The 21,642-nt window shown below is 44.5% G+C and overlaps 2 protein-coding genes across 2 annotated transcripts in view; both read left to right on the plus strand.

The window, feature by feature from the left end:
- The window catches only part of zgc:77151 (AT-rich interactive domain-containing protein 5B), a 43,010-nt gene extending 31,553 nt beyond the window's left edge, over window positions 1-11,457 (plus strand). Inside the window, exons 4-12 of the mRNA XM_005472323.4 lie at window positions 2,648-2,852; window positions 4,729-4,959; window positions 6,654-6,760; window positions 7,512-7,659; window positions 8,267-8,319; window positions 10,008-10,105; window positions 10,432-10,627; window positions 10,858-11,058; window positions 11,144-11,457. Coding sequence (XP_005472380.2) covers window positions 2,648-2,852; window positions 4,729-4,959; window positions 6,654-6,760; window positions 7,512-7,659; window positions 8,267-8,319; window positions 10,008-10,105; window positions 10,432-10,627; window positions 10,858-11,058; window positions 11,144-11,419 — 1,515 coding nt within the window. The 3' untranslated portion in view covers window positions 11,420-11,457. The remainder of the gene's footprint in view (window positions 1-2,647; window positions 2,853-4,728; window positions 4,960-6,653; window positions 6,761-7,511; window positions 7,660-8,266; window positions 8,320-10,007; window positions 10,106-10,431; window positions 10,628-10,857; window positions 11,059-11,143) is intronic.
- A 118-nt stretch (window positions 11,458-11,575) lies between these two features.
- Window positions 11,576-16,769, plus strand: LOC109203895 (uncharacterized). The gene has a single exon (XM_019363884.2). The coding sequence runs from the start codon at window positions 11,614-11,616 to the stop codon at window positions 12,280-12,282; it is 669 nt and encodes a 222-aa protein (XP_019219429.1). The 5' UTR covers window positions 11,576-11,613; the 3' UTR covers window positions 12,283-16,769.
- The last annotated feature ends 4,873 nt before the right edge of the window (window positions 16,770-21,642 follow it).

The raw sequence follows: 21,642 nt of genomic DNA on the forward strand, positions 1-21,642 counted from the left end.
GCAGCTCTCACCTGGCTGCAGCCCAGGAGGAAGGGAGAGGGGTGCTGGAGTTTTTTAGAGGGGGGTTGGGCTCTTTTGTCTCTGCCTGAAGGACGCAACAAGATCACAGCTGACGAGCTGGGATGGGAGGAGGCCTCTGCGGCTGCAGACCGGGCGATCAGTGACTCAGATGTTTGTGGGCTTCTTTGATTCAGTGAAACTTCAGTGACTTCATATGTAAATGAGCTGCAGTTGGCCTCATTTGCATAAAGTGCAACACGTCTAAGAGCCAGATCGGTAGAAACGTGCCGTTCGTTTAATGTTTGATTTGAGGTTAAAATAACATCACGGCCTGCTTTTAATTAAGCTTCTGTGTCTCATTCAAACCCACAGGGACACGGCGAGTGTTGGCGTTAATTCGCTGAGTTGCTGATCTCATCACGGTCTTTGCACCACCCGTGTTGTGACCTGATGGCTGCTGATTTCTGATCCTGCTGCAGATGTTTACACTTTTTTTCCATGCTCATTGTTTATTATTTGACCCATTTTATTTCTTTTTCACATGTAGCTTGGTTAGGTTAGGTTTAGGGAAGCTTTGAGGTTAAAAACTCCTTCACAGCTCATCCCTGTTTTATTTTGAAAGACCTGTGAGTGCACTGTTTGTGCAGCAGCGTTTTTATCACTGTATTAAAACTTTTTTAAATTAATTAAAAATACAACCTTATAAAGCTTACACTGAGCACAGCGCCACCCTGTGGTCCAAACTGGAATTGCTTGACAGTACAGCCCAGCTCCAGTTCACCTTCAGCTGATTTCTCCTCAGAGCAGCACATGGGTGACTTTTCTTATTCTTCTGATACAGTCTATTAATTATGGATTTAATTAATTCCCCTTAAAGCCTTTTTTTGAATCAAAAACAGAGAAAAAATGTAACAAAGTAAAACCAATAAAACAGCAACAACTCGTGTAAGGAATCATTAAACAGACAGTTTGTACAGGAAGTTCAATGTATTGAAGGGACATGAAAAGATGGGCAAAAACCAAATGAGAGCAGAGGAGGACCAGATATGAGGTCAGGTCTGGTTGCTTTCTAACCAAGTTTAAGATTATATGCAAAGAGTCTGTTTAATGGAAATAATGGAAGCTCAGACATCCAGCGTGTTTCTAAGACTGATCATGAGTTTATACATCAGCTGACTGAGCAGGAAAGAGTAGATGGTACATTAGAACTTCGTAGCTTTTAGCTGTGTGTTTTTGTACAGATAGTACTGGACAAGCGTGCCAGTTAGACCCTTTAGGCTTTAACTGGAGTAGATTCACATCCACTGGTGCACGCGCCGCTGTGGGGTCATTGTGTCGGCTTCTAACAGCATTCTAATGGTGTCTCAGTCTGGGAGCTCTGAGATTAACAAATTCACTCGAGGCTCCTGCAGTGAGTCCGTCCTCACAGACTCAAACTTTAAAACGTCCAAATTTTCAGCAGAAATAAACATGTTTACAGCCTGCTATGAAAACCAGTTTCTGCTCCTTCGTATAAACCACGGGGCTGAATTTTTATCTAACGGCAACTTTAAGGGTTAACGTTTGCATTTGTATGTGTGATGGTGAATAATTGGCCCACAAAGACATGAAAACTCAGCTTTTCATTAAACACACTGGATGTTTCTGATCAGTGACCGTGTCATCAAAGGCAAAGTGATGCCAACAAAAGCAAAAGTATAATTGTTCTCTTTACATTAAATAAACTCAGTGAAAAGCTTTAAATGTAGCTCCAGCACTGTGTTATTCACCAAAACATGAAAACATCTGAGTCGTGCACGGACTTCTGCCTGCCGTAGTAAACTTCCTCTTTCATTTTCAGGTGTTGCGTCACTTTGACTTACACATCATCACGTGTCTCTGAGCAGCAACTCTAAATGTCAAGACAAACATGAAAAGCTGACCTGTCGCAGAGCCAGAGGGCCTGTGGTTAGAACTTCAGCAGTGTCAAAATATCAAGGACACTTTAATGGAGACGGGCGCTAACAAAGACGAGACGTTAAAGTGGATCTCAGCTGGATGGAAAGGCGGTGCTGCCTGTCACAAGTTGGTATCAGAAATCTTATGATACCAACTAAGAAAGCTTAGTGAAGGGCCGACCCTCGAGGATCTGTCGGTGTTAAATCAGCGCCTCAAACAGCTTTTTAAACATCAAATCATCTTTTTTTACTGGAGAGAATCATTTTGAAGGGTTTCTCCCTTTTAGTTCAAACTGGTTCATTTATTAGAAACTCTCTGCTTTAAATCTTTAAGCCGACTCCGTCTTATCTCCCTCGCTCTCCAGGGTTTTTTTTTTTAATGTCCTCACGTAAATGTCAAGACTCCAGCGACAAACCAGTTGAGGCGTTTTCTTCTATTTGCACACGTTCAGCTCTCTGTTTGCCTCCATGTTTGAACACAAATAGGCAGGTGATAGTTTGACAGGTGCTGTAGAGCGATGTTTAAAGCAGCACTTTAATCAAACTGATGGGGTTTGTTTTACTCACGCTCGCCTTCTGCTTTTAAAGTGATGCTCAATCCAGGTTTGGTGCCTTCAGAGTACAGCGACTCGATGTCGGCCTGTCGAGTGTTAAATGGTTAGAAGGAGACGATTACTTCAGCGCTGAATTTTCTGTTTGTGTCTGATCAGGATGAAGTTCTGGCAGTGTCCAGGAAGATGGTGGTGCGGGTGGAGGACCTGGTGCGATGGTCGTGTGCGCAGCCGGCAGGTTGGAGCAGCAGCCTGAAGGCGGTGGCATGCGGGACCAACGGCCTGCACAAACCTCCACAGATCGGCGACTGCAGCAACGGCACGACGGACAAAAGCAGCGAGCCGCTCAAAGACAAAACTGAGAGTAAGAAACTCGGACTCACTGCAGATGTTTCCAGATGTGAAACAGTTTGTTGGTGTGGAAATGCTGCCGGTCACACTCCTGTACATGTTCCAGCCTCCCTGTTAGAGCTACTTTTATTCTGAAAGGTCAGCAGTGATGCAGCTAAAGCAGCATTAAAAGAACAGAATCACTGAAATCATCGTTAATCTGATGGATTCAGTGCTGTGGTTATTTCCTTGATTAGCCACCGCTATAAAAGAAGTAAAGACATACACGGAGAGACGGCATAAAACTATAAACTAGCCCCAAATAAATGTTTTTACAGACATCTAAACATTTTATACTGATTTCATGCAACCTGAATGTGTTTCTGTGTCCTGACTGACAGTAGTTTGAAAACTCTTGGGTCTCTATTCTGGATCTTCTTCCTCTGTATTTCCTGTATCAGTAGGAGTTCCTCATGGCTCCACACTTGGACCACTGCTGTTTTCTGTGAACATAAGTAATTTTATCATTATTAAGATCATCTGTGTGATGTTATACAGATGGCTGCCAATGCCTGGTTATGCTGGAGGTTTCTTCCTGTTAAAAGGGAGTTTTTCCTTCCCACTGTCGCCAATAGTCTGTTCGTAGGGGTCGTCTAATTGGTTTTGTAGTATTTTAGGGTCTTTACCTCACAGTATAAGGCACCTTGAGGCAGCTGTTATTGTGATTTTGTGCTGTATAAATAAAATTTAACTGAATATGTTGTGACCAGTTCATGCAGACACATCTTTTGCTTATTAAAGACGTTCTTAGATAAATATTGATTAAATACTTAGCTGGGTGCTGTGCGCTCTGCTTCCCACCGGGTGGTTGGACCCGGACTCGTTGCCTCGCCTTTTGCTGGGGACACTTACGCACTAATATCCACTGTGGCCTAAATCTGCTCTGATATTTAAACTCCGGTGGTTCGGGTGACCTTCATGGGAGGGAAGAAATCGTCAGTTTATTTCTTGAAACTTACACTTGAAAGTTTTGTGGTTAAAAGAAAATGAATATTAGCTCTGAAATGAAAATGTAACAGATTACTCTTTAAGAAAAAAAGGATTGAGGGAGGTCACACACACATGCTCTTATAGCAGACTTATAGCAGGATTTCAGGCGTCTCAGCCTGTAGCAGGGTAACGTTGGTGACGTCTGTACTTTCATGGAGCCAAAAAAAGCAAAATATGAATCATGATTCTGTCGCCAGGTGAGGAAACTTTAATATCTGTGCTGTGGAAAGTGAGGGCACATTTCCCACTGATGGGATTTCATCCATGAGTCTCAGCCTGGGTGGGTTCTTGTTTATCTCTGTGCATACATGTGTAATAAAACCATAATCAGTGTGTCAGAGTGGGTTAAAGGGTTTTTGCAGAACGAGCTGGTTTCTGTGGAGGAGAGCGAAGCTGCTCTCCTTCTTTATCTTTCTTTCTTTTTTTTGTTCTGTGTCGGCTGCGCTGCTGATCAGGTCACTGAAAAGGAGGTTTTTAATCCAGAGTCCTGAGAAAGGAAGCAGGACGCTGTTTGCATGTTTATGAATGCTGCCGACTACCTGCAGCAGATTTTAACCTTCTTTGTAATTTCAGTGGTTTCGCAAACAAATCGGATGTATTTGAGGGTGACTGCTACAGAAACATCAAATTAAACATCTCAAAAGTGCCGCCTCGTGTTTGCAAACACCACCGGCGCCTGCACAGTGGTAATCAGTAACCGGGATACTCGTGTTTGTCGTGTATACAGAGATGTTCAGAGCCCAGAGACAAATCCGGGGCCTGACGGAAAGTGGGAAACGCTGTGTTTGCAGAGCATAACGGAGCGAACGAGTTAAAGCCACCGACACGAAAATAACCCCACCTGTGTCTCCTCCCCTCAGACGGCCCGGCCGAGCATCACGCCATCAAAGTCATCAGCTACCCGCAGTACTGCCGCTTCCGCTCGCTGCAGCGGCGCATCCAGGACGGAGCAAGGGGGTCGGCCCTGCAGGACCCCCACCTGCTGGCGCTGGGAGGCATCAAGGTGACGCCCAACACCCGAGTGATGTACTGCAGGGACACCTTCAACCACCCGACGCTGGAGAGCAGCTCCGGCTTCTCCTGGCAGTTCAGTGAGTGTCAAATGTTGATGATTAGAGTGTGTGTGTGTGTGTGTGTGTGTGTGTGTCTGTCTGTGTGTGTGTGTCTGTCTGTGTGTGTGTGTGTGTGTGTGTGTGTGTGTGTGTGTCTGTCTGTCTGTGTGTGTCTGTCTGTCTGTGTGTGTGTGTCTGTGTGTGTGTGTGTGTGTCTGTGTGTGTGTGTGTGTGTGTGTCTGTGTGTGTGTGTGTGTGTGTGTCTGTCTGTCTGTGTGTGTCTGTCTGTCTGTGTGTGTGTGTGTGTGTGTGTGTGTGTCTGTCTGTCTGTGTGTGTCTGTCTGTCTGTGTGTGGTGTGTGTGTGTGTGTGTCTGTGTGTGTGTGTGTGTGTGTGTGTGTGTCTGTCTGTCTGTGTGTGTGGGTCTGTCTGTGTGTGTGTGTGTGTGTGTGGGTCTGTGGGTGGGTCTGTGTGTGTGTGTGTGTGTGTGTGTGTGTCTGATGTATTTAAGTCATTAAAATAACAAAACGCTGGAGTAAACGTCACTTTCTGAGTTACTGTTTAATCTTTTCTGCTGCTGAAAGGTGACATTTGTGTGTAATATTAAACATATAAGTGGTTTTTGAAAGCCCTTTGACCTGAAAGCATCACTTCCTTCCTCAGTAGAGCTTCCTGCTTGCCTGCGAAATGCTGCCACCTGCTGGAGAGTCCTGAGCTCTTTTCTCTGGTGTCTGCAGGCTGGTTATAAAAGCCTGTAATGAGATGTTTTCAGGTTACTTGAAGGTTGGATAAACTTGTACATGTCAGTGCTCTAGAAGAAGAAGAACACGCTTCAAATCAACCACTACGCATTTCTGACCATCAGCCAAAGGGAAGCTGTTAGATTATCCACTGAGGAGGGAGTGGGGACGACCTCTGAGAAGGAGGACATGCAGAGGGTGGTGTGACGGAGGAGGACGGGGTGAGATGGAGGCAAATGACCTGCTGTGGTGAAGAAGCAGCTCGAGTGCTCATTGGTGCTTCTACTTCCTGCTGAAGATCAGCTGATCCTTTTTTCCTCTGTTTCCGCCTGTCATGCAGACATTTTTAATTTTACCCTAATGATCGGATCGTACGTCTCCATGTCCTCCTCAACGGGAGCACCACACTGAACGAAACATGGTCACACATACGATTGTCCACATCTTTTATCTTTTCAAAAACATTTTATTATGAATCCGTTCTTCTGATGTTCATTTAAACCACACGAAACGCCAAAACCTGTGTCCGCGGTGGAATTCTGTTTGACTTGTTTCGCCTCTAAATCCAAAATGAAGAAACATCCGCTGAATTAAAGACGTGGCCGCAGTTACGCCTGACGCTGTCTGCACTTTCACACCGCCAATCATCGCCGAGGCTGGAAGATAAAACCAGCCTCCTCGTGTGTCTGACATTTCTGTACTGTCTGCTCGACTTTTGTAAAATCAGCTCATCTGCTGTCGCCCTGCACTCGTAGCTAAATGAATAAATCCAGAGTGTCCGTTTTTTAGACTGGATAACCTCCGTCATGTGACCCCTTTAGACCACCACCCACAGCAGAGCGCTGCACCTCAGCCATGTGCTGTTATTTAGTTTTCTGATTTTTTTTGTTTATAAATGCCTCACAAAGATCGCCTCAAACAAACACAGGGAGGCCTCCGGAGATGTCTGTCTGTGGTTTTAAATGTTTACAGCTTTACTTTATTTTTCCTGCAGGATGTCCTTCTCTCAGTCTGCGAGGACGACCTCGTAAGAGGAGAGGCCGCGACAGCAAAGACTCGCCAAACCCCAGCCAGTCGGAGTCGTGGATCGAGAGGATGAAGGTGCGTGTGGCGATCATCTCATCTCTGAGTGTCACGTTCAGGCTCCTCTTCGCCGTCCTGCTCAGTGATTTTAGGAAACGCAGATCGCCATGTTTGCGAAAAGCTCTGCTTCAGGTTTCAGATCCTCCTGAAATACAAACTGTGCTGAAAGCGAAATCAAATCATTTCAGGAAGTAGATCTGGTGCCGCAGAGCTGTGAGACTGGAGTAAAAACATGAACCTCATCTCCGAGTTATTAGACGCTCAGAGCTCTGGCTGCTGTGAGGCAGGTCTGGGCGTGCCGTTTCAGCTGCTTTGTTTCAGTGTACATGGGCACCCAGACGCTTTGTCAGTGCTTTGAATGCATTCGTGCCCCCACACAGAGGCAGGTTTGCTGTTCATTTAAGAAAGGCAGAGCACCGCACGAGCCTCACATATGAAAGCATACCACGAGGATTTTAAACTGCTGGGTTTGGATCCACGAAGCGACAAACACATCCAAAGATCAGGCGTCCGCTCGAGTCCCTGAGGTCTCCTGGATTATAATCCTTAAACTGCTCCGAGGTTTGACCTGCGAGGCCTCTCACAGCGCCATCTAGTGGCCGCAGTGCTGCCGACTTGAACATGTCAGCGATGCAGAAAATAAAATCGTTTAATAGATTCAGTTTCGAACCGCCAAAATAAAGGCGCAGATCAGTTTTAATGTGACGAGTAAAATAACAGGAAGTGCTGAGGCATGCGATGACGATCTCACGCCGTGTTTCCCCCTCAGGAGAACGTGATGGGCAGTGTGGAGGTTGGCTGTGACGGCGGCTGGCTCCCTCACCCCGAGGAGCAGCTGTTCCTCGATCAGCTGTTCGCCTTCATGGACCGCCACGGATCACCGATCCACAAAGTCCCGAACCTGGGCTTCAAGAAGAGTGAGTCCTCCACGCCACCGCTGCTTCTTCTGCGCTCTACAGAACATTCCTTTTCTTTCTTTCCTTCATCCCTCTTTTATGACCTTTCTCTCTTCCTTCTTTCCTTCTCTTCCTTCCTTCCAGAGACAGTCATGCTCTGACCGCGTGTTAAATAAAGTTTTGTGGTACAATACAATACAATTTTATTTATATAGCACATTTAAAAACCCGAAGGCACACCAAAGTGCTTCACAGTAACATGTAGAGTCAACATAAATCAATAACAGGGTACAAATCAGGCACTAGCACAGACAGGATAGAGGCACTAACAGACCAGGAGATTTAGGTAAATACAAAATCTGATGAGACAAAAACAGCAGTAAAATTAATTAAAAAAAATAATAAATTTAATAAAATCTAATAATGGTGTTGAATAAAGGTTGGGTGCCGTGTCAGAGGTAAACGTGTGACTGATGAGCTTCATCGGGACTCCATGTTTGATCTGTGGGGGGGGGTTGAAACCACGTTTGTGTAGTGAGGACCATCCTGCCTCCGCTGTGTCCTCACTGCCTGGTTTAAATGTTTTTGTGTCTCCTTTGCATGTCTGATGTTTCACCGCCGTCCTCAGTCGACCTCTTCCTCATGTACTCTGTGGTCAAACGGCTCGGGGGCTACAAAAAGGTGAGTCACTTCAGTTTATTTCAGTTTCTTTAAAGTAGGAGGAGCTGCTGATTCGCTGCTTAAAGACAGGAAGCTGCACGACTCTGTTATTAAAAACTCGTTTATGATACTTTTCAGGTTTTCTGTGAGAGACAAATGTTTAAAAAAGAGTTTGAACATGTTTCAACTCAGAGTTTGTTTCACCTGAGATTAAATCAAACCTGTGAGGACGGCACACCTGAGTGTGACACTGTGTTTGGTTTAATCCAGCAGGATGAGATCAGATTATAAATCAGCCTGCAGGGATTTATTTCAAAGTGAAATCATGAAGTTTTTGTGCTAATCCTCGTTAGCTCTGTTTCTGTCTCCGTCCCTGCTGAGAAAACTGCAAACACTGATTTTAGTCTGCTGACAGCAGACCGCTCGCTCGATGCGTTTCATCAGGTTTGTGTTTTATAGCTTATTTAGATGATGCGCTCGCGCCCTGGGACTCGAGGCCGAGCGGTCTTTCCTGTCCGACTGCTTTAAATTCCCCTGTGGGGTGGATGCACTGATGGTGCTTTATGATGTAAATTCTCCACAAACGAGTCTGATGATAAAATCTATGTCACGCACACGTCATCGACTCTCAGCGGCGGTTAAGGATGATCCGACCTTTGGCTCAGTGTTTCTGTGGCAGCTCCCTCGATAAACTGGAACTAAACTAGAATTATTTAAACCGGCGACACTGAACGTGTTTACAACTAAAACATTATCGGTCCACATTTAAACCTGAAGAGCTGAAACATGAAGTAACTGCCAGACTGAAGTTTTTATTATAAATATAATTAAATATTCATTTGCATAGGTGAGTTTTCATTTGTCTCACAGTGTCGCTGCACGTCTGATGGTCTACATCAGGAATAACACACAGCAGAGTTTGACTAAGACTTTCTCCACCAGGGGGCAGCACAAGGTTACAGATTGTCCTCGTCTCCAAAGAGACTGAAGAGACGTCACATTTTGTCACGCTGCTGTTTTTAATACAAACGTGTGATTTAAAACACCAAAAAAGTGTGTGGAAGAGAGCCAGAGATTAATAATAACAATGATTACATGCAGAGAGTTGTTTTAACACACAGTGACTGAAGAAGAAACACCCAGTGCATCATGGGAATCCCCCAGCACCAGGGTCACCTGGTCCAGCCCTAACTATATGCTTTAGCAAAAAGGAAAGTTTGAAGCCTAATCTTAAAAGTAGAGATAGTGTCTGTCTCCTGAATCCAAACTGGAAGCTGGTTCCACAGAAGAGTCTTTGTGGATGAAACCACTGCCAACAAAGTTGAATGTATAAATCAGTCGTCATCCTTTCCAAATGGTTGAGGATGTAGTTCCATGCTTCTAAACACTAGGGGGACTAAAACTGATGTAAATCAGGATTTAGGTAAAGTTTTCCTCTCAAAGTCGACTCTGATGTAGTCTGAGGAGTCGAAGGCGGCTCGACCTCTTTCAGGATCAAAAGGCAGCTGACGGAGACTCCCAGGTATTCAGCCCGGGTGAAGACCTTAGAGTTGTTGCATGGTCTCCACTGCAGGCTGAATACCTGGGACTCTCCAGTTGAGCTCTTTAGACTATCATGAACCAGATAAATAAGAACCTGCAGACGGTCAACACAGTCCTGTGGAGGTTACTCCTTGTCATCTGACCTTCTGCTTTTTTTCGTGCAACAGGTGACGACAGACCGTCTGTGGAAAGTGGTTTACAACGAGCTGGGCGGATGCCCCGGCAGCACCAGCGCTGCGACCTGCACCAGGAGACACTACGAGAGGTGAGACAGACATCATCTCTGACTGCGCTCACCGAGCGTTTCAGACCATTTTACACTCAAAGCGTGATGAGGGTCTGTAAGCAGAGAGGAAAACGAGGCAGTGGGCTTCATACCTCCATCCAGCAGAGGTCAGCGCTGGATGAAGCGGTCATTAGCGTTAGAGAGCAGGAAACCTCCCTTTACTTGAGAAGACCATGTGCTCAGGGATTACGCCACATTCTGGAACATCTTGACAGATATGATGGAAATACTGAAAACTAAACCCTTGACCTTTGACCAGTGACTAAAAGGGTCCACATGCTAAAGTTCATGTTTCTGTGTCTCAGGCTGATGCTTCCTTATGAAGAGCACCTCAGAGCAGGAGGAGCAGAGTTTAAAGTCCCAGAATCCCCGGTGGCGCCGAAGCCCAGAGGCATCAGAGGCAGGAGACCGCATCCCAGAGGCAAAAAGCCGGGACCCAGACCCCGGGAGAGGAAGGTGACCACACCACCTGCTGCTGCTTCTCCCACCATACGTGATGACGTGAGTTTACGGCTTTCATCCATCTGGTACTAACGCTGCTGAACGCTGATTCTCCATAACAGATGGTCGGGTGATGCTGCGATGGGGGGACACTAACACTACCACTCACTGCACCGCTCATTCTGACCTCTGACCTTTGCATCCTTAGATAGTTACATATCTTCTCTGTTAGATCTAAATAATGATGAGATGGCGGCGGCTCACCTCCAGCCTTTCTTGCCTCTGAACAGGTCGCAAACCCGAACGGCACCGCGGTGGCGAAGAGAGGTCGAGGCCGGCCACCGGGCACACGAAACAAGGCCACAGTGCTCGCTCAGGCAAAGCTGCTGGCACTGCAGCAGGCGAAGGTCAAAGGCGGCACGGCGGAGACAATGCAGCAGCAGCTTCCAGCCATGGGCCGCGGAGGACTGAGCGCCAGCGGCGTGCACAGGGTAACAACCACGAAACAGTCGCACACGCCTGTGAGGAAGTTTGATTTGACTGCATGTGATTGATTTCCTTCTCTGCTCCCTGCAGCCCATCCAGCCGGCCATCCTGCCCATCACCATGCCCCTCACCCCAGATCTTGCCCCCCTCGCCGGCCCCTTCGTCTCTTTCCAGCCCAAACCGAAGGAGGTGAAGACGGAGCGAGGGGAGTCCGTGGTTCCCACCACGGGCGTGCTCCTCTCCGCGCTGCCGCGCCACTTCATCGGAGGCTCTCTGAGTGGCTTCAGCCCCATCAAAGGCGTGTGTCCTTCGGACGTGTTCAGGAACCGGCTGGGCCTGCAGAGAGGCCCGAGAGCCCCGCCCTGACCCCCAGGACCCGAGCCAGCATCATTCAACCATCTACACCCTCCAGCCGAAGAGTGGGAGCCCAGACACCCCTCACTCGAGCGGGGAGCAGCCGCAGCCTCATCCTCTCCAGCAGCACCACACCCACTGCTCAGGGTGTAACATGGACGAGGGGGGCCGAGAGGAGGCGGGCGGGAGGCTAGGACCCGGCCCCCATGCCCCCCCTCCGAGTCCTGCCCGTGAACCTTGACTGCAGCGTTCAGGTGTGTCAGCTGATGAGGACTCGTTGCTTGGGCCCATCTCAGCTGCAGATGTTCACGCGGTGCCTGTCCGAGGCTCTCTCCCAGGACCTCAGCGCCAAGCCCACCCCTCCCCCCGAGCAGGCGCTGCCCCTCAACCTCAGCAAACGCTTCACACCGAAGAGACCCGCCACAGAAGGGCCAGAGCCGAGCCGGGCCGTCGTCAACGGGAACGCCGACCAGCTGCTGGCCAAGAGACCGAGGACCGGCTTCACGGAGCCGGCTGAGGAGACACGCTCCAGCTCCGCAGGAAGCGCAGCAGGAGGAGTGGCGGTGGTTGGAGGAGGAGGGCAGGTGGAGGTGGAGATGAAGAACCAGGACGAACCCGCAGATCTGAGCTCGCCCAGCAGGATCAGGGCCTTCCTGCTCGGCCTGCCGCCCTTCCAGGTCAAACTGGAGGAGGATCTGAACGGCGTGCGGTTCGGGAAGTTCGTCCCTAAAGTCGAGAGCGGAGAGGTGCCACTGAAAGATGTGAAGGAGGAGGAAGAGGAGGAGGTGGCGGTGGAAAAGACGGAGGTGGAGGGGAGAGACCACGGAGACTGCTCCAGCCGCAGCGCCGCCAACGCTGACACGCAGTGTTTTTAACCCCCTCCGCTCTGATTTGTTGGAAGATGCTCAATCCCGTCAGCGCCTGAACCCATGGGAGCGCGGAGCTTTCGTTTCTCCATCTTCACCAACTTTTCCTCTTCCTGTTAGATTTTTTCCACTCACGCCGTCGGTCGAACTCTGCGGAGGAACGACGGTTCATGACAATCACGCATCTCACCGGAGACGGGACACGGACTCCGACACACACTGCCATAACCTCCATAACACTACGATTAACTCCACCGTCAGAGGTCCACAAAGTTAGAATCAGTATCCATCTATGGGTGATGCTATGCATCGGGACTTCATTAACTAGCATTAAGAGTGTACTGTAGTTTGTAGCTTTTAAATTGTACTCTACGTCTGTAGAGACAGAGTTATTTTCTGATAAGGTGTTTAGATGTTACGTGAGCGAAAGAAAAAAGAAGCAGCTCCTCTCAGTCTTCACGTTATAGCTCGTTAAGTGAAGCGTTTATAGTCCTGTTCGTTAGCTCTAATGATGTAAACTTTTACACACACGTGCCTTAAATCGGCCTGCGAGTTGCTTCCTTGCCGGCTTCAAACACATTCTCTTAAAGAGATACCTTGATGTTGGACCTGCTCAGCTTCCCTTCGCTCTCTCGTAGGGCTGCTTCCACCCCTGAGAAAAAATTGGCATTTTAATGTCGCTCAGAGTTCGTTAAGCTCATAACGAGTGCGCGGACCCTCCTCTTCCACCTCACTGGTTTCCTTATAAAACCCTCAGCAGCTACACGATGGCGCCCTCATCACTACCAGCCTTCACGTTAGAGCTCATACACAAACCCGTAGCCCAAGCATTCAGACTACCTCAGGTTCTTTTATAGTTTCTCGCCTGCTTCATATGTTCAAGGGGAGTATCCCAGCATGCATTAGGGTGGGAGGCAGTCCATAAACGCACATAGATGGATGCCAAGCATGTGGTGTTAAACCAAGGCTCATCAGACATCATTAAAACGCGTCTTCTCCCCAACTCCTACAAACTGGATTTGTTAGGAACTATTTTTAGTGGCAGATTGATCCATAAATAGGGGTGTTTAGGGCAGCGTGATATTGACACCTGCACTTTCTGAAACATTAACTGAGGTGAGATCAGAAAGTTCCAGCAAGCTGCTCCAGAGATGAGCACCGGCTGTCCTCCAGCGTGCCGCATCGATTTTTCAGCTTGTTTTTAATTTTTCAAAGTGGACAAACTTGAACGGAGGCAGATCTGAGGGAGGGGTTCAGGACGCGAGCAAAGATTGCGTATCACCTGGTGCAGGTGAGGGATAAATTCACGGTTTACAACTTGATGAATGTGGAGAACATGACAGACCTCACCTGCTGAGCCTCTCAGGAACTCTGGAGTCTTCGTCTGGTTCGTAGAGCGAACGCTCGCCATCTGTGATGGTCAGAGTACGACTCCATAGCTCCAAGCTCTGGACCTCTCAGAGGAGAGGATCTTTAATGTGAAATCAGACGAATTCAAACCAGGTTTCCGGTCCTTTGACGACCAATATCTGGGACTTTCTGATCACCTTGTCGCAGTTTCCTTTGGCTTGTTAGTTTGGCTTCTGTTTGATTCAGTCGTGTTTAGGAAAAAGCTTCACCAAAGAGTGTAAAATCGATTCACTTCACCATCATCATCATCATCCTGTCATATAAAGTGCCAACATAAAACCCAACCCCCTAAAACCCAACAAACATCAAGGTATCCCTTTAAAGTCGCCTTTTCCTGTTTGTTTTCTGCCACAGACGTTGGTTCAGATTTGCACACCTACTGTACACACTCGCTTTTCCTCGTTTCTTTTCTTCCTACCTGAGTAGTCGAATCAACTACGACACCGAAATTAAGTGGTGCTGTTTGCTTAGTTTTGTTGCCATATTATTGTTGTTATTATTGTTGTTGTTGTTCTTTTCATCGCCATCATGCATCGAGAGGAAAAGTTCCTCGTAGCCGACCTAATTTTCCTGAGAATTTTAAGAAAGTATATTTTAATTAAAAGAAACCGTGGCTTGTTTATGAAAATATGTGCAGGATTTTTTCCTCCTGATTTATTCGACTGTTGGCTTCATGTGAGGCAAATCGTTTGTGAATGAGTACGTGAGTAGAGATGTATACACTCTGTCGGTCGTAGCTGGGCAGACGCACCAAAGTACTCGACCGGGACTTTTCCGTAACCTCTGTCGTAGTTTTAGGACTTCAGGATTTTCTTCTTCACTTGTGGGGAAAATGAGCAGTAACCAGGAGACGATGGTGAATACCGGTAAATACTACAAGGTCATATTCCCCTTCATGCAGTAACAACAGTGAGAACAGGGTAACTACTGTACATAATGGCTCTGCTTCTTCCTATCAGCACACCTTTATTTATTGTAGGTGAGGCGCTTCAGAGGGAACGAGTTCATACAACCTCCAAACATTTCCAAAAACCGCATGTACTCTCAGATTTATAGTCCTGCAGGCACAGTGTGTCTTTTCAGGCTTTACACTCGATTTTACACAAGAAACGTGACAGAAGTGGTTGTGTGAAAGTTTTCCACCTGCAACTTTAGCTTTTGGCGAGCTGTACCGCTTACTTTAACTCACAGTTTAGGACTGGGGGACCCATTCTGCTCATTTCCAGTTCTTTATTTTTATTCTTGAACTCTACCAGAGCAGCTTTGCATGACTCAAAATAATCCTTATTTTTATTAAACTGGGCCTTAACTTTATCATATGTCTAAAACAAGCTGTTTTAGCTCCAGTGTCTTTAAGGAAACCCTCCCTAAAAGACTGCTTTCCTCTGACTGTCCAACTTCTGTAAGCCTCCTGAGGGGCAGCAGCCAGTAAAGCCTACAGTAGAGTTGCATGTATGCAGATGACTTGACTGTTTACCCCTTAAAAGCATCCCAGGAGTAACCCATGAAGATGAGGTCACATTTCAAAACAAATAAAATGACTGGGTTTGCATCAAATGTTAGCGAGGGTGGTCTCTTGGAAGAACCCCGAAGCTATTTCAATGATTTTCAATCCACGTCTTTATCGCTTAATACTGAGGTGCCAAAACTTGTCACTAAGGGTACCTTCGCTGCCAAAAAGCAGGTGTTTTAAGTGCAGTTAACTTCACAAAACTTTCTTCTTCTTCACAAAATCACTTTACTCACCGTTATATCATCCTGACCTTTGAATCGACTCGTCTTCCTCTGTCGTAGGACCTCGTTCACTTTGATTCACCTCAGCTTCTCACTGGGCGCCTCCCAGTCAAACCATAACTCCACTGGACCAGTTTTCTCTTTAATCTCTTAAATCTGTTTTTATTTTTAGCTGACTTTATTGTATGTTGACGAGGCAAGGTCAGGTGAAGCTCTTCTAGTTTAGAGCTGGAGAATCAGGTGAAACCAGTGTGAGAGGAGGTTTTTTTCTGGTTATTTAAACTGAGTTTGTTAAAGTTTCTTTAGATATAATTTCAGTCTTTTTTTCTTTTCCCATTTGATCTTAAATTTTCCGATGTTTACATTTTGTTATGCATGTTCAGCAGATCTTATATCCAGTGTTTTGCACACTACTCCAGCATCAAGACTCAAACGGCACCGCTCATTTCTGTAAAGTTCTTCAAATTTAAGTGCCTGATACTTTGGATTGGAGTTGATACTTGCAGGCGAATGAGCTCATTAGCCTTCACAACATTGACTTGAACAACGGCTCCTGCAGTCGGATGACATTTCTTTGACCTGTTGGGTGAAATGAGGTAAAGCCACGGTGTTGGAGGCGACAGCAGGACGCTCGCTCAGCTCCGTCTGTTGGAGCAAACTGGACCTAACGAGGACACCGAGTAGCCGGATGGACATTCATGAAGACAAATGATCAAATCTTATTTAAAAGGTGCTGCACGCCACATTTTAACGTCTGAAGTTGCTGCATCAATGTGACTGTTAAAAAGAGAGAAACCTTTTCTCTGGCTTCTATATCAATGTCAAACAATTAACTACAGAATGTCAGATGCTCCTAAAGATGACTATTTTAATCAATCAAGTATTTTTTAATAAACTATTGAATGTTTGGCCTAATAAAATGCCAAGTGTTTCAAAATAATATTGTAAAATTTTTAAACTGAGTAAGAATTAAGCAGATTTAAAAAACTGGGACGTTGTTGTTTCTACTTATGTGATTTTCTTTATTTCTTGCTGCACATCTCCCCCAGGAGAAGATCAAAGTTTCAAATGTTGGACTCTGTCTACGTTCAAGTCCTCCTGGCTCTGTATGACATCACAGTGAGGGGATTTCCCTTGTACGGTCCTCTTTGGCAGAGAAATTAAATGTTTCCAGGTGTTAAAAATGCTGCTTGTGGCACCTTTAAAAACTCTTGGATGTTACACACTGACGAATGTCTCACTCACATCTGCCTGTGATCTCATTTTTAAATCACCTGACACGTTTGTTTGTTTGTTTTTTTTCATGATTTCTGTCCCGTTTCGTTTTTGTTTGTTTTTTCAATGGAAAGGAACCCTGGATCAGCAGAAGCGTCTCGTGTTCTTTTCTCTACAAACTGAGTTGAACTTTTGGTCTGAGTCGACCGAAGAGAACGAACGCTTCCCCGAGATGTATGATTTGAACAGCAGGAGTTTGTTTTTAAACCTTCTCGACTGATTGTGTTAAACAGAACTTCCTTTTTGTTTTTGTTTCTGTAAACAGCTAGCAGTGTCAGGTACCATTCCATTTTAACACTGTATATTTATAATAAAAGTAATCTGTTAATAATTCCTTTGTAATGTTTCCTCCAGTATTCATGATGTTTGAGATGACAGTCAAAATATTTGAGCAAGAATTTGAAAAGAAAACAAGAATTTTTATAGAATTTATTTGGCAGTAAAGTAGATATATCAGAATAAACTATCTTCACAGTGTTTTACAGGCAAATTAAAAAGACTGACCATATTTGGAAGGGAGGGTGGAGTCTTGTGTTATCAGCTAATGCTAGCTGACCTTTCACACCAAACACCAAACTAAGGCTTCGGTCACAGAGGCCTAGAGACGGGTTGGTGACCATCTGATAGCCAGAGCTTCAGGGTGGTTGCCCCAAAAGCCTTGTGATTGCTTTGGTTGCTAGATTACCTGTAGTTTGCATGAAAGATGGAGACTTCTTTGCAAACCAACTACCTCGTGACCTGTGGGGAAAGTCGGACAAACGGCAATACAAACCAGAACCAGAGAGTTGTGTTACTACTGCAAACAAACCATTTCAAAAGTAAGCTTCCATAGCAGCCAACGTTTTACTTATGAAAGAAGACGATGTTAAGAAGTAGAAATATATGAAGTTGGAATTATCATTATTATTATTATTATTATTATTGTTATTATTATCATTATTATCATTACTACTATTCTTACTATGTGTCCTCCTGGTAAAGCCTCCAGGCTGCCTTTCCTCATAGTAGCCATCCCACAAGACTTTCTCCATTTGAAGCAATGCAGTATCAGGGATTGTAACATTTAGTCCTTTCATTGAATCAGAATGTAATTATTATCTCGTTTTTAAATCAAGCTTTCAAAATACTTTGTTCTAAAAAAATAACCCAAACAACTTGTAACTCGAAGTTTTCCTCTTAAATGATGCTGGAAGTCGGATTTGAAGAATTTTGGAAATTGTCTTTTATGAAAACACAAAATGGGAATAAAGTAACAAAAGAGAACTTCTATAAAAGCAGTAATGTTACAGACAGTCGTTGTCCTGTCCTGCTCAGCAGTACAAATATTATGTCATTGTGACATTATTATTTTATATTAGATGTAAACTTGATTATAAAAAGGTGTACAATATTTGCACATAAGCAAATATTTCCCCCAGTGTATGCTGTTAGCGTGAACCACTCTCAGACAGGGGTTAGTATTTACAGATGGTTGCTAACTAGTCTCTAAATCTGTAACTCTGGACATTTTTTACATGGGAAGATTTCAGTATTTCAAAAATGATTGTCTGGGTTTTTTTTTTAATAAACTTTTATCAAAAATAGTCAATTTAATGGCAGATTATTTAATATCACAGGTGTAGGTGTAAATAACAGAAGTGATGTAAGAATTCTTTGTATCCTTATACATAATATATATATGAATAACACTTACTGTCTCTCCACCTATATATCGATACCTACATATATCTATCTACATAGACGGATAGGAAAAATTATGTTGACTTGATTTTTGGATGTTAGATGATGAATCATTTTAAGTTTTGCTACTCTTTTTTGAGCATTTCAGGAAGATCGAATTCCTGCTTTTTAAAGTTGAACAGAAACATTAATGAACTCAAAAAATATTTTTCTAAACCTCATGATTCCTCCATCCGACCAGTAGATGGAGCCAGACACCTGGAAGAATTGAGTCCTGTATAGACGCTTTTATTATGGCGAGTAGAAACACTGACCAGTTTTCTAGTGTCATCTTTTTGCTCTTATGTCAGCTTCTCTGTGCAATTTGTTGTCATGTAAAAATGAAATAATTTTATTAATTATTTATTAATTTTACTTATTTAATCATGATTAAATTAAACATTCTTTAATAATTATCCTCCAGATAGTTTTGAGTCTAAATTTAAAGTAAAATATTTGCCCTCAGAATTTTTTAGTTTACATTATCATGGCCAGCTTTATGGGTAATAAAAGACAGGTCCTTGTGTTGTGAGTGATTAGACAGAGTTGTGTCCCCACAACAGTAGGAATACCAGAACACACACACACATTCCTGTGTGTGTGTGTTCTTGTCCTGCTGCTGGACTTTTAAACTCGCCGTGTTTTTAAAAAAAAAAAGAAAGAAAAGGCATCCTGAGAGCAAACACTCAAACCGAAGAGGAAATGAACACATTCCTGAGTCTGCTGCAGGAGCACTGTTACTCACACTGTGTGTGTGTGTGTGTGTGTGTGCGCGCTGTTTATAGAGGCCTGTAGCTGAAGACATGCAGGTTTGACCTTTGACACCAATGACCTAACCCATGGAGGTGATGTCACAATGAGATGAGTTTTAAGGAGGGTGATGTAGTTCATTTAAACCAAAGCTAAGTGTTTTAATCGACACTGATGTTTAAATTAATAAAATAATAAAATAAAACTAACAACAGTGTCAGATGTTTCAGCACTAACAGCATTATTGCAAACGCTAAGACTCGCTGACTGTGTTTTGTTACACCAGTCATATAATAACATCAACCTCTCACCTGACATAGTTTTTCAACTTATAATAATTTAAAAAGAAAACTGTGAAACTAATGAAAACCAACATGGAACATGTGACTACACTCTGGAAACTAAGCTGGGAAGTTTTTTTGAGGTTTCACAATGATCCATGAATCCTTCGTACAGTCCGCTGTGTTGGCCTAATGTGACCTCCCCAAAGCTTTAGTTTTGTTTTTGTCTGTTTGCTTTTTTAAAATACGACAATATGAAGTATGATCTTAATTTCATGTCTGTAAAATGACTTAACTATAAAGAAGTCAGATGTTATAACGTCATACAGTTTCACCTGTTCGGCTGATACGTCCACCTGTGTGCAGACTAGTTTATTCTTTGCTAACGTGTCCATCGGGGATCCTGAATTCACATAATTTTGGTAGTCTTTGCCATCTTTATTGAAATTATGTGAGATAATTTGGCTTGCTTTGTGCTGCAGCCTCTCTGAGACCACTTTTCAGCTGTTACTGTTAATTAGCTATAAGCTTACTGACCAAGCTAGCTCATGTTAGCTGATTACTCAAATACGGTCACAGCCAGGAGCTTTAAAACAATGGTGACTTCAAGGTGGGAACCATCCATTTTTACATACAGTCAATAGTTTCGAAATATAGTTGTTGTTGTTTTCTTCTCTCTCCTTGGAAAGAACTGGAAATGTTTGCCGGCCTCAGCTTGTAAATCTGTGCTCAGATTCAAACTCTGGCTCCTTTTTGGGAATAAAAAATGCAGTTTTAGTTTGAATGATGAGCTGAGAGTCTGATTCAATATCAGCATTTCTATTCACCTTATGAGGAAATGTATTTTTCTGTGTCATCTATCTAAAAAAACTGAAATTTTAGATTCAGCCACTTCATTTTGAACATTTGAGCCTCTGTGAGACGTTTGTGTGCCTGCAGACTTTGTGTATTTCAGTGTCTTTCGGTCTCTGCTCTGGATTACAGAACTCACCGTGGGGCTCCGTCTCATTGGTTTGGTATGCGAGTTGTGTTTTTCCTGCAGACTTTTAACCCCTTGAGACTCATAAATATTTCTTTCTGAAGTCTCCAGTCTTTGTCTGCGCTCAACTGTAAAAATAAAACCCAGACAGGAGAAAGAAATCTAATAATCCCAATGAAAACACAGCTTCAGCAGCAAAGACAGAAAGGTCTGACACTGAGAATGTGCAGAACAGGGACGGCTTTTCAGAAGCAACGGTCCGAGGGCAGATTATCCTCTGACAAAAACAAACTAAATATCAAGAAAAAGTAATGACGAGATGTTTTATTTATCAGAGGTTCCTTTTGTTCGTCATGACTCCCTGAAACTGAAATGGAGGATGTCGCAAAGAGACTCACGATGCGACTGAAACATGTAAAAACTAATCTACAGTTACTAAACAACATCTGAAACACCGACAGCACCACAGGACGTGCTTTAGGACCTTTTGATTGATCCACCCTGTGAGCATGCTGTGACCGTTTCACTAGTGAAAACACAACTCAGACTTATCTTATGTCTCTTAGATGTTTCCAGTCCTTTAAACACATTTATAAACTCAACAGTAACTCTGATTTGGTCACATTTAGTCATAAAAACATTGTTTATACTGCATCAAAGTGGGGAGGGAGGCAGCTGCAGAACATATCCTCCTGAGTGTTGGTGCAATAAAAGAATCCAGCCACGCTGGACATGGTTGAAATGCCTCACCTGTAGGAGGCGCCCTAGTCAGATGTGACCGTGGCTGGATGTGGAGGAGCAGCATCTCCGTTTCAGAGCTCAGTGAGAATTAGTGAGAATTACTTCTGTGTAATAAAATCCAATGACACAGCAAAAAGGCACGAAGCCAAGAAACAGCTGAAACCTGTGTTTAGAAAGTAAGCCGGCCCCCAAACTAACATCAGCTGACTGAGTCCGGACTGATGGCCGATAAAACCTTTTCATCACCAGTTTGTCGCACAGGTAAAAGCAAAGAAATCTCCTAAAACCTTCACAACCTCGCCGCTCGAACCATACTGACGACACACCTGAATGTGCTCATCACCACATTTCTGACAGAGGAGTCAGAAAAGTGAAGGGTTGCTCGCTTTGCTTCACAAAGAGCAAGAAAAAGCAAGTTTGCCTCGCTTAAAGCCAACGAACTCCTGGTAGAATCCGTCAGACGAGGCTGGATGTCATTGT

Source organism: Oreochromis niloticus, linkage group LG10 (genome assembly GCF_001858045.2).
Source record: "Oreochromis niloticus isolate F11D_XX linkage group LG10, O_niloticus_UMD_NMBU, whole genome shotgun sequence".
In the NCBI taxonomy this organism is placed as follows: Eukaryota; Metazoa; Chordata; class Actinopteri; order Cichliformes; family Cichlidae; genus Oreochromis; species Oreochromis niloticus.